A 13,591-nucleotide genomic window follows, 5' to 3' on the forward strand; every position below is an offset into this window, starting at 1 on the left:
TGGCTGGCTGATAGAGCTTGTGACTTTTTTTTTTTTTTAGATTTTATTTATTTATTTGACAGAGAGAGACACAGCGAGAGAGGGAACACAAGCAGGGGGAGTGGGAGAGGGAGAAGCAGGCTTCCCACCGAGCAGGGAGCCCGATGTGGGGCTCGATCCCAGGACCCTGAGATCACGACCCGAGCCGAAGGCAGACGCCTAATGGCTGAGCCACCCAGGCGCCCCAGAGCTTGTGACTTTTGATCTCAGCATTGTGAGTTCGAGCCCCATATTGGGTGTAGAGGTTACTTAAAAATAAAATCTTGAAGAAAACCATATGAATGGGCTCTACATTCTAGAGATTCTGGCCGAACTGTTAGTTCATCTTCAATATTAATTATACTTTGGCAAAAATACTTTAAAACTTTAAAGTTGTACCAAGGAAACCAAGAGGTATCAATATCAGCTCGCTGAAAAACAGTGTTGTATACACTAAGAAAAAGGATAAAGTGAAAATGAAGAATTACCATTCAGTAAAGGAAACCAAATCTGACATAATTCTCAATGGTGGGGAAAACCACTCGGAGTCAATCACTTGGTGTTTGCCAGTCACCTTCCAGCAGCCGAGTCCTTGAGTTCAGAAACTTGAACGGTCGAGTTCAGGTGCTCTCCAAGCTCCTCTATCAGCGGCCCGGACCCTCCAAGAGCCCGGGAGGAGGCAGGCGGCTTTCCGGGACTGCCATCTGAGGTCTCAGTGGCTGAGTTTCTGCACACCCCACCGTCGACAATAAGCAGGGCACTGCCTCCCTCCAGGGAGGGGCCTCGCAAGGGATCTGCTGTCTCAGATTCACTCCCTGTGAGCTCCCCTTGTTCTGAGTCTGAGTCCTCAGTCTCAGAGGACGTGGTGCTGTCTGCTTCCTCGGAATCACTTGCCTCGGAACTGGAGGAAGGGGTCTGCCGCCTGGAAACGGAACGGGCTGCTTCTACTGCCGTTTCCTCCTCCTGCACAAGAAGAGCTGCGGCTTCCAGCGTTTCCAGGTCTAGTCCCAGCTGGGCCTTTGTCAGCGACACTTCCTTTAAGGCTTCTGCAAGAGCTGCCAACTTTTTGGACCTTGAAAGCCATTTGAATAAGAAATATTAGGACTATTCATTAATTGGCCCAGGAACAACAAAATAAAGTTGGAGCCATACTTCATGTGACACACCAAGATAAATCCCAAAACAGATCAAAGAGATAAATGTAAAAAAAAAAAAAAATGAAGCAAATAAAGTATTACAAGGAAATGGAGGAGATTTTATGCCTCTAGAATGAGGAAGCCCTTTCTAACTATGACTTAAAATCCAGAAGCCACAGAGCACCTGGGTGACTCAGTCAGTTAAGCGCGTCATGATCCCAGGGTCCTGGGATCGAGCCCCGCATCGGGCTCCCTGCTCAGCGGGGAGCCTGCTTCTCCCTCTCCTTCTGCCACTCCCTCTGCTTGTGCTGTCTTTCTCTGTCAAATAAATAAATAAAATTAAAAAAAAAAAAATCCAGAAGCCAAAAAAGAAAAGATTGACAAATACAATTAAAAAAAAAAAAACTTATTTAAGACAACAACAAAAACCAACAAAACAAAACATCATAAAGTCAAAAGGCTAAAACAAAATTGAGAAAAATAGGCAGCTCAACTCATGTCAAAGAGCAAGGCCTAATCTCCCCAACAGAGTTTTTAAAAATGGATATAACAATTCATCAGAAAAATGGACAAAAGACATAAGGAGACAATTCCCACAAAAGGAAATATAAATTCCTCCTAAACATATGAAAAGATGTTCAACTCCAGTCAAATAAGAGAAGTACAAACTAAAGTCACTCTGAGATACATTTTTCATTTATCACAGTGGCAAAAATCCAAACATTAGATAGCACGACGAGCAAGGCTGTGGGGAAAACGGCACCTCCCTACACTGCTGGTAAGAAATTAAACAGGTCTGACCCCTTGTGAAGGAGAAGTTGGCAATAACTTACAAAATTGAAAATGTACATCCCCTTGACCCAGCAATACCACATCTGGAAATTAAACACATATGCTACAGGACAGAGGCCCAAGGTTATTAATCCAGCATTGTTTTTAATACTCCAAAATGGGAAACAACCAAATGCCCCTGATTATGGGACTGGTTAAGTTACGGACACTCCATGCAAAGGAAGGGTCCATGGCTGCATAAGAACGAGTCTGTTCATGGGCTAACCCAGATAAACCGTTTCACAGCAACAACAAAAGGCATGCCGTATGTATATGCTACCTTTTATGTTAAAAAATGAGAAAGAAATATAAACACATCTATTTGCTTGTATACTTATCAATAAACCTGGAAAGCTATAGAAAATACTAGCTTACATGGGGGGGAAGAGTGGGGACTAGAAAGGTGGAGGAGGATGATGGTGAGAGGGAGGCTTTTCACTACAAATTATTTTTAAACCTCTGTGAATGTTAATACCTATTCAAAAATTTTAAATATACAAAAAAATAAAATGCAGTACTATAGAGAGCAGCATGAAGTGCTTTTTATTTTTATCAGAACACCATTTCATGTTATGTCAGAGGGTATTTTTCTAAATTTGTAATGTTACATTATACTAAACTTTTTAATTAACTTGGATGAATTAGTTGTTTTCCTTTTGTTATGAAAGAAGTAACGAAAAGTATACCATAGGTGTCCAAAAACCCTGTCTTTACTCTCCCCAAGAGGAAAATCGGAAGTGACAATGGAAATGGGTGGCAGTGAGTTAAAGTGGTCAGCATGCTGACATGGCTTCTATGTGTCTCTAAGTTCAAAGGTGAAATGAGCATACAGAACATTTAGTGGCTTTGAGGCACATTGGAGGAGGGTGAGTTCACAAGATAAGGTCACTTCTGGAAGAGTAGTCCATCCCATAGTATTGAGAAAGTGAAGCCTCGTTACACTGCAGCTGAAATAATAACTGGTGGGGCAATGGGAACGAGTGAACAAAGGTGGTATTTTTCACCTAAGTGCCTAGATGAGCCCTTTGGTCTCAGAATATGTGGTGTAATAATGACTTTGTGCAGGGAAGCTCCGTCCCCGCTGCGGCCCCTCCACGAGAGCAGTCAGGGCCCCGAAGCTTCACTGCAGTCAGCGTTCTAGGGCAGGTGCAAGGTGCAGCGAGCGGGGGGAACGGCCACGGGCAACAGCCCTCACTGAGGGCAACTTTCTCATATGCAAGGAAACCCCTGAGTGTCAGTGCTAGAATTCCCAGAGCTTAGAAAAAGGAAGGTGGATAGGGTAAAGAGAAAAACTAGGATAAGATCACCTTAAGTCAACTTATGATTCACCTAAGGGTTATAAACTCTGGATGCTCTCACCAGCTTGAGATACCTTGAGGAGCACAGTTATGGAGTAAGATGGTTACATCCATGTCCAAGGCGGGTGTCAATGGTGTCCACCCACCATATATTGTGAAACCTTGATGACCACTGGTAAAGAATTTGGTCTGAGTTAGTAGACCAGTCTGAAACATCTCTGCCCTAAGGCCCTGTCAGCCCAGGAGCTAGTTCACTGCCATCTTTTTCACTGAAGCAGGTCCTCTCGGGGTAGTAACCTGCAGCTTTAAGAGATAAAAAGCAAGGAATCTGGGAAATAAGACCATGCCTCTTACTAAATCATAATATTGGAAACAAAATTTTAAAATAAAAGCTCTTACTTCAGTGACCCTTACATCTCATTCTTATTAGCCACAACAAATACTTCTGACAATATATGGAAGATGATGTTCCACAAACACTTGCTCCAAATGACAACCTCGTGGGTCAGTTTCATCTCTGTCCACATTACAGATGACACAACAGAAGCCTGGAGGGGTAAGAGAGCTGATGAAATCTACCCAGCTAAGCAGGCACAGTCAAGACCGGAAACCCACGCCTGAGAGCTCTAGTGTGCTCACTCCTCCACCACAGAGCCTCCCACGAACATCCAGGCTCTGAAAAGTTCCCATCCTAAGACCACATTCTTCACTTCTCCTCATTTGGAGCTCTATTCAACATCTTCCAAATGAGCAAGTTCTGACAGGCACAGAAGTCTGCAAACACTGATGGCTTCAGCTTAGCAAGCTTCAATGACGTGCACATCTGAGCCTGAACAACAGAGGCTTAGAGCTGGAAGAAAACATCTGGATTATTTTTGTGGATACAGTGAAGAGAGTAGATGTGTCAACTCTCAAGCTGAAACTACCTGGATCTTTGTTATTGTCTACTATACTGTATCTGTCATGTATAACAGAATAAATCTGGATTTCAAAGCCTCTCACCTGTAATCCTGGCTCTTTTCAGACCCGGCATATCCCACATATGTGAGACTGAAAAGGATCTACTCTGACAGGCAGGGAAGTAGCCCAGATGAGCCATGTGACCCTAACAGGACTTGTGCCTGTTACCAGGTAATGTGAATTTTCATCCTTCATTTGTTTCTCACTTTAACTGCTGTATTATGTTTAAAGTAACCCATTTATATAAAATATGTAAAAAAAAAAAAATCGAGGCACCTCGGTGGCACAGTCAGTTAAGCGTCCAACTTTTGTTTTCAACTCAGGTCATGATCTCAGTGTCATGAAATCGAGCCCCACGTTAGGCTCCACGCTCAGCATGGAGTCTGCTCGAGATACTCTCTCTCCCTCTGCCCCTCCCACTCATGCTCTTTCTCTCTTTCTGAAATAAATACATCTTTTTAAAAAAAAATTATGTAAAAAAAGAATTCTATGTTCATTTATGATTCTTCACCATGCTGATTCATCTCTATTTCTTATTAATCCCACTTTTACTACTACCTCAAGCTGGCTAGTTTCCTAAATTATTAAAGTTGTGATAGAAACCTTAAGTTTACGGAAGAAGCATTCTGAATTCTCCACTTAAAGAATGCTAGAATAAAAAGGAATTAAAAATTTCAAAACATCATTGATGTAGAATGTGACCTAATGGTCCAAGGAATGAAAGTTGGGTTTCTTTCTATTCAATTATTTCATGCAGATTACTTAGCAATCATTGTTTGCAAAAAAAAAAAAACAAAAAAAAAAACTATTCATTTGGAGAAAAAAAATTAAGTCATGAAAGAGGAGCTTTTTATTCTTTCAACCACTGGTACAATTAGAGTTGGTTCTAAGTCTGCCACTCCTTGTAAATTCTAGAACCTAACTCTGCAATGGCCCTTTCCATTTCAGAAAGCACCTCATTTAATGTAGTTACTGGTTTTTCACTGTCACACTCAAAACAGACCAGCTAGTTCATGTCAAAGCTTTGTCGAGTGACATTATTAGTTAACCAGAATGCTTACAAAAACCAGGTACAATCAGATATAAAGTAATGAATACACTGAGTTAGTAGTTGTACTTATGGTGTATATTTTATATCTAAGTCAAGAGCACCTACTTGTTAAGAATGTATTCAATCAGGAGTGAAGAGATTCATCCTTTAAAAAGAGACATGACAAGTGGATCACAGTAATGTCATATTTTAAACAGATACTCAAAACAGGTTTTCCTTAGAAAGTTTTTGGAAATGTAATCCTACCACGTAACTTTTAAAAAAGCTTTTATTCTGTTTGTATATGTGAAATAATAACCTATTTGGAGGATTTTTTAAAAATTAAGAACGGCTCTCTGACAAGTTCCAGTAAATACAACTACCAGGAAAGAGTAACAGTAACAGCTGGGAATACTGCCTTTATCATGGCTAAGCTAACAGAAAATTTCCTCCGTTATTTTATATTTTGGTGATTGAGTTAAAGGGTGAGGGACTGCATGGCCTATGAAAGAGCCAAAACCAAGTGCAAAAGGAGCCCTAAAATGTAGGAAAACCTGGGTATAAATAGAAAGCATACATCCTGTTCTTGTCGTAGAGTTTTGTCTCCAACTATCAATCAACTTTTCACCACTTCCTGCAATAGCAGATCTACTATAAATCTCATAGTAACTGACTAGGTTTCATTTCCTCTGCCAAAACCCACTAACCTGCCAGGCATGACACACTGACACTAGAGCCAGTAACTGATAATGTAAGACAGGGCTCCAGTCAGGCAATTCCACAAACACTTCACACCGGATGATGGAATACACTGACTTGGCCTTTTAATTTCAAAGGACACACACATACACACACCCCCAGTTCCGTCTGGGACAAACAGTACATCAGCTTTCTTTTTAAAGGGTATTGATGATAATGGCATATAATCATGTAACTCCTGTCTATTGAAAAGAACCAGTTCCAAACTTCAGAATCCCCTGCCCAAAACACATATATGGAGCCTGATGTAAAAGATAATGCATTGGTTTTAAGTAGAAGTTGCTAGGGACAGTCTTCTTTTGAAAGCTGCCATGAAACACAAGTACCGACTGATGCACAGATGAACAGAAAATTGTGTGCTGATACACTATACTAGTGAAACCTGCCTCCAGCTCAGTTATTAACAGAAACGATCCATTTCTTTAAACAAGAAGCTACTTATTTAATACAGAAAATACTGCAAGTTATTTAAGCCATACTGAGTTTGGGCCAGTGAAATCACTTTTCACCTTATTTCCAACTTGATGTAATACCTCTCTGGGACTGGGCTCTGAAAATTAACATGTAGTCTATGGACCAGCAGAATAATTTTCTGAAAATTCCTTGTATTAGTTTCCTAGGGCATAACAAACTACCACAAACTGGTGGCTTAAAACAACAGAAATTTCTTTTCTTACAATTCTAGAGGCTAGAAGTCCCTTCTGAGGCTCCAAGGAAGAACCTCTCCCACACTTCTTTGCTTCTCATGTTGCTGGCAACCCCGGGTGTTCCTTGGCTTGTAGACCCATCACTCCAAATTCTGCCTCTGTCATCACACGGCACTCTTCCCGTGTCTGTTTCTTCACGTGCTATCTTCCCTCTGGAAGTGTCTCTGTGTCTCTTCTCCTCTCCTTACAAGGATACCAGTCATAGTGGATTAAGGGCCCACCTTACTCCAGCATGACCTCATCTTAACAATCAATTACAATCTGAAATAACCCTATTTCCAAATAAGGTCATATTCTCAGGTTCTGGGAATTTTGAGGGGATACTCCAACATACTACACCACTTATAGCTGAAACAAATAGACAGTGGAGATGCTCATTAATGGAAGATAAATTAAGACCAAAAAAGGTCACTTAAGGTAAATCAACATAAAAGGTCAAAATTTAATAGTAAATAGTAACAAAAAAAAGGTTAAGATTTCACCTTCAAAAAAATTACAAACTCACAAGTTCATAAAATATTTAATGACTTAATTTGTAGGTTATAACTGCAACTAAGGTACCATTTCTCCAAATGAACAAAGAATGAACCAAATATTGATTGTTTTGTAACTGTTCTAACAAAATTACAATACAGCGCTGTATGACATTCATCACTTTAAGTCAGTCTTTTACAGCAAATCAAAGAACAAATAATCACCAAGGCAACAACAGTTTTCTCAAGTGTCTTCCAATCATGCGATACTCAAATGATTCCTTTGGCATTTAAAGACTTTCCACTGATGTCACTCTTATTGTAGAGTTTTCTTCTTCAACTATTAGCTAATCCTACGCTTCCAAGCCTCATTGTCAGTGGTTTTGTGTTTCCCTCAAGCACTTTCACTGCCCTTGTGAAGTCCTTGATCTTTTGCCCAATCTGCAATTTATTTGCACTGTACAGTATCGGCGATCAACAAGAAGTCAAACAACAAAAACACTGGCCGGATGGGTGGGTAGGATGCTAGGAAGGAAATGATATGCTAGAATGGGGACTAGATTTATTAAGTGGTTTGATCACTAGTGAATATTCTGTGTTTTGACTATCATCACTTCTCTTTGTAACTCTGTTAAGTACAGAAATTTGAATGAATATTCAGAAATAAGGATCCCCCCGCCCCGGCATGACACACATAAGTAGCTGCACTAGATACACAAACACGCACATATTTTTAGAGCAAAGTAAATGACTTCATATTAAAAAAAAAAAAAATTGCTATGGTAATCCCACATACGTTAGAGCATGCCTCAGGTAGGTGAATGAAGGTTTACCCAAATCCAGAGAGGCTACTATTTTTACTTCTTCACTGATTACCCATCTAAGAAATGGAAGGGTGAAGGTGATAAACAGATTTAGAAAGGCACAATGTTCATAAAGAACTGTTTGAAAGAAATGGACTCAATCCCTCCCTGAAATGGTTTTGCATTTATGCCAGATTGAATCAGATTAGCAGAGATGGAAATGTGAGTCCCATCAATTGCCACCTTTCCCTCTACTCCCCCCGCCCCCAGCAGAACTGCTTTTGCTGAAATATGCTTCACTTTAATCCTCCAAACTGGTGTGCAGAGTTGATTTCAAAACCGGCCCCACAAAACTCTGGGCAGTGTGAAACTTGCAGGCCTCCCTTTCCATCCTGGCTTTTAGGAAAGTAAAATCTGTGACCCGCCTGGCATGATGGAATGTACCCAAAGCTCCGACTTGCCTCTCTTTTCATTTTGTTGCTTTTTTCCTTCTTTGACCCCACCTTTAATTAACACCATGTTGTTTTATGCGTGCGCGCGCGCGCGCGCGCCCACACACACACACACACACACAGAAATGCTTTAAATAATTTCTGGTACAAGGCAAAGAATAAATATGTGATTTTAATGAAACCAAATAGCTGGTTAAGTAAAAAATACACAAAAATGAAAACAAAACAAACAACAAAAAAAAACCCACTTCTGTTGGATAGAAAAGGATATGTGGAAGTGAGGATTATGGGTCCAAGGCTGAGACAGATATATTCTTCTCTAAAATGATTCCGTGAAGCACGACATTTTGGGTATGTCAGATTTGAACAATTCTGACAATATTTCTACATTTCATCTATGTGAAAAGGGCACCCAGTGTTGTTTAGTAACAGAGGTGTAGTATTTTGACCTCTTAGCTGTTCAGATGAAATGGCTGTTCGGATTCCATTAAACTAAGTGGAGGTCAATCAACAAGATGGAGAAGGCATTACTATGAAGGTGGTGGAAGAAAGGTATTATGGGTGGAAATGTGCCCCCCCACAAAGATATATTCAAAGTTAGCCCCCAGAACCTGTCAATATGACCTTAATTAGAAATAGGATCTTTGCAGATATAATCAAATCAAGATGAGGTCATACTGGGTTCGGGCAGGCCTGCAATCCAATGACTCCAGGGGACAGGTGTCCTTACAATAGTACCGTATGAGGATACAGAGACAGAGAAGGCCATGTGATAATGGTGGCAGAGACAGGAGTGATGTATCTACAAGCCAGGGTATGTCAAGGATTGCTCACTACCACCAGAAGCTAGGAAAGAGGCATGGAACAGATACCCCCCTAAAGCCTCCAGAAGGAACCAACCCTGTGGAAAACACCTTGATCTTGGACTTCTGGCCTCCAGAATTTTGAGAGAATAGCTTTTTGTTGTTTTAAGCCATCCGGTTTGTGGTCATTTGTTACAGTGGTCCTAGGACACTAATACAGAGGGGTATATAGGGATCGAGACCTTTAGAGCTGAATGGAAATCAGAAAGCATCACATACAACCTCTTGGTTTTACAGATGAAAAAATGACACAAAAAATATCAGCAGCAAGGCACAGAACAGTTTCCTTCACCAATAAAATGCAGAGAATGGATCAGTCTGTTTCTAATTCCCCTCTGAATCTAAACACCATGGTTCTACATTTCTATGTTATGAGCATGATGTTTCCCTGTATAAAAACCTGCAATGGCTTCCCAAAACAGAATAAAATACAAACTCCCCAGTGAGGACAAAGGCCCAGAGATCTGGCCCTTGGGTCCTGCCTGCCTCTCAGTGAGGTCGCCCACCATTCGTGTCCAGGTCACTATTCCACTGCCCTCTCTCCGTCCCAAGGACACACTAATGCATTCGTGCCTCAAGGCCCTTGACACTTGTTGTACCCTCCTTCTGGAACATTCTTCCCCTAAGTCTTCCCATGAGGGGTCTTACTCATTCAGTACTCAGCTAAAATCCCACCTCAGTCTTAGAAAAGCAGTCTATGTAAAGCAGTGCTCTGGAAGCGATTTCATGTCATGGAACACACAGAAGATGCCATTTGCCTGGCATGACACGGGGTCTGCATCCACCTGCCAGCCTGAATGCTGAGGGGCCTGTATCTTCATTCCCCCAACACCCATTCATGATGCCATGGACCACCAGCTGGTATGCCCTGCCCTCTGCCCTCCAACTTCTTATGCCCAGACCTACTATTAGGAACTTGGTGAAACAGGACAAGTTTTGAGGTCTACAGAAGTAGAGGTTCTGGATGAATTTTTCAAAAATGTCCTTTTTGTCTCCACTTTCCCATCTTGAAAGCAGAATGAAAATGACTGCTTCCAAATTTCCTGGCATGCTCTGAGAAGGAAAGACCGGGTTAAGCGATTTAATGTGTTTATTTCTTTGTGTGCTTGTTCTAAATGCTAAAATTTTCCTTGGTTACAAAATATAAAGTTAGTGGGCTCTGCTGCTTTCACAATACTGAGACAGGAAAATACTTAAGTGCTGGTATGTTTACCACACGCACAGGCTGAAGCATGCAGCTCTCCAAATTATGATAGGAGTCAAAAACTTTGAAAATTCAAAATATTTATCCACTCACTGGTATGATACACCGTGGAATGTCTTCTTAAACACACATCACCACGGCATGAAGCAGTTCATCCTGAACCATTCTGTGGGTTCTTAGTGACAATCTTGTTCTATAAAATTATTAATTGTCTGACGTATCACATAAGCGCGGCCTCTTTCCATTCACTGGGAACCACGGTTTAACAGGCTCTCTGAAGGAAGTGTGGAACCTTTGCTTTCCTCGGGAGAAAACAGGAACAGCATGATAGGACACAGCTCCGGGACAGGCCGCACCTCCCCAGGGCCAGGCACAGCACGAAGAGGCCAGCTCCGGGGCAGGCCTGCTGCACCCTCCTCTGCTCTTACATTCCATGCTGTGCCCATCAGGACGACTCACTGACAGAATAAGGGCAGCGACTGAACTTGCCTCCCTTCTGCAGGGAAGACAGAGCTGAAGCACTGAGCTCCTTCCTGAATGTAGACTCACTAGGTTTGTTCCTTGTTGGGCCTGGAAAGCTGTACCCTGCAGGGAAGGAGTCCCGCTGGCGTGTCTTAGCACTGGTCAGCAAAGGCAAGGAGGAAAGTGCTCAGAAATACACCACCTATAGTCTACTCGACACCCAACCTCCCCAGTTCCCCGGCGTCACACTCCTTACACAACTACAGGACTAGCTGTGCACCTTCTTAATGTCCTCAGACCAATCTGCTAGATTTTTTTAAAGTTGCCCCAAAGAGACCTTTAAGATTAATGTTGACTTAGAACACTCACAAAAATAACGTTGAAAGAGGGGCGCCTGAGTGGCGCAGTTGTTTAAGCGTCTGACTCTTGGTTTCGGCTCAGGTCCTGATCTCAGGGTCGTGAGATCGAGCTCCGAGTCAGGCTCCACACTCAGTGTGGAGTCTGCTTAGGACTCTTCTTCCTATCCGTCTGACTCTCCCCACCACTCTCTCCCCACTCCCTCTCTCTAAAATAAATAAATCTTAAAAAAAAAAAAAAAAAAAGCTTTATGAAGGAATGAAGCCACACACAGAAGAGTATACACTGTATTATTTCACTTCCACCAAGTTCTAAAACAGGCAAAACCAACAGATGGTGACAGAAGTCAGGAGGACGGTGGTTACAGGGTAGGGGTCAGAGAATGACAGTGCACTAAGGGGCACCTGAGGGCCTCTCAAGCATGATTCTTGATTTGGGTGCTGGTTACGCAGGTATTTTACCACAACAGAGTTCATTCTTTGTCTACTTATAATCTGTGTGTACTTCGACAAAAATTAGCTTAAAACAACAACCAACAAACACGTGTCCTGGAAAAGAAGTCACAGGCTTCTGACATTTGCTCTGGAAAAGCGGATGGAGCCTCCTCAAGGAGGAGTGTGTCCTAATGGGGGGGATGCGGGGGACAGGATCACGGAGCCGGCTCCCATTTCCTCTGGGCAAACTGGTAGGACCTCTAATGCAACACTCCTCACTGTAAATGTTTTTTTTAAAAAGGCATGGTGCGTTCTACCAAATACAAAGAGAATCTCAAAGTATGCCTAGAGAAAGATCCATTAGTCATCTCTCTTTTTTTTTTTTTTTTTTTTTAAAGATTTTATTTATTTATTTGAGAGAGAGAGAGAGACAGAGAGAGAGCACATGAGAAGGGGGAGGGTCGGGAGGGTCAGAGGGAGAAGCAGACTCCCTGCCGAGCAGGGAGCCCGATGCGGGACTCGATCCCGGGACTCCAGGATCATGACCTGAGCTGAAGGCAGTCGCTTAACCAACTGAGCCACCCAGGCGCCCAGTCATCTCTTTCAATGTGCGAACTATACACAAAAAGATGTTCTCTGCAGAAGCACATAGCTCACTCCTATGGAGGTTATCCCCCAGGTAGCGGTGAAAGCCAGTCTGTGGGGCATTTCAAATAATATTTTTAAAGGCATTTCCCCCCATCCCTCCTCCCCGGACATTTGATCTACAGACCAATCCTAGTACTTTCTGAAATACAAAATAATAATTTCTACTAATTTTCCTTCTACTACTGCTTCCAAAACCCTAAAACAGCTTCATACCTATCAAAAACCTGAAGATGAACCCCCCAAAAGTCTTTATACCGGTTGAATGAATATTTTACTCAAAGTGAGCAATTTTATCTAATTTGTGTAGTATAGAATAAAGCTTACTTTCTTAAAACAGATAAGTTTTTAAAAAAATGAGCATAAAAGGTTTAGAAGACTTCATTCTGTAACTGCAATCCCAATTAAAATTTACACAGCAACAAGAGAAAACTTCCCACCTGGGGTGGGGGGAAACAACAAGACCAAGTCTTTAGATGCTTCGTTTATTATTATTATGATTAGGAAACGGAACAGGTTTTTTGGCTGACCTCAGTCACTTGAGGGTCTTCTGCCTCAATGCCGACATTTTTTTGCCAGGAGAGTATGTTTACCAACACATTTCTCTGTGAAATAATAGAACTGGACATCATGGTCAGATTTTTCAAATCATTTCTCAAAGTCAAGGGATTTCTTTTTCTAATAAACTCCACCGATGTGTAGATTACATGCATGCATAGATTAACACTCAATGTAAATATTTCTTGTATTGATGATAAAGTCTTAAGAGGAATCAACTCCTCCGCTTTCATTCCGTAAGCTTCCTCTTGACAAAAAGAACTACTTAGCACTCTTCAAACTAACCCTGGGGCTTTACTTTACATTACATGCTTTCCCCTCAGGAGTTACACCATCAGATTGTGGCACTTAATTCTCCTCTCTTCAGCCAGAGACTAACCATTTATGCCTCTGGCTAATTTGCTTCTATATAAATGATCCATTTCCTCAAATAAAACTTCTATAGAAAATCCCTAAATTCTACCACAGGTCCACAATGCCATCCCTGAAACCGCTGGACCTGTATGAGTTTTAAAACTTCCATTTGTTTGTTTTACACTTCAGAAAAGTAATTCTGGATCTACACTACTATGCCATATATGACCTAACACCCCCGGCAACA

At 41.7% G+C, this 13,591-nt stretch overlaps 1 protein-coding gene across 2 annotated transcripts in view; it reads right to left on the bottom strand.

Annotated features, from left to right (window-relative positions):
* Nucleotides 1-243: 243 nt before the first annotated feature.
* The window catches only part of SHQ1 (SHQ1, H/ACA ribonucleoprotein assembly factor), a 96,044-nt gene continuing 82,696 nt past the window's right edge, over nucleotides 244-13,591 (bottom strand). For both annotated transcript variants that reach the window (XM_032411769.1, XM_032411768.1), the window contains one exon: nucleotides 244-1,090. In XM_032411769.1, coding sequence (XP_032267660.1) covers nucleotides 589-1,090 — 502 coding nt within the window. In that variant the 3' untranslated portion in view covers nucleotides 244-588. The remainder of the gene's footprint in view (nucleotides 1,091-13,591) is intronic.

This window comes from Phoca vitulina, unplaced genomic scaffold (genome assembly GCF_004348235.1).
Source record: "Phoca vitulina isolate PV1807 unplaced genomic scaffold, GSC_HSeal_1.0 scaffold13, whole genome shotgun sequence".
In the NCBI taxonomy this organism is placed as follows: Eukaryota; Metazoa; Chordata; class Mammalia; order Carnivora; family Phocidae; genus Phoca; species Phoca vitulina.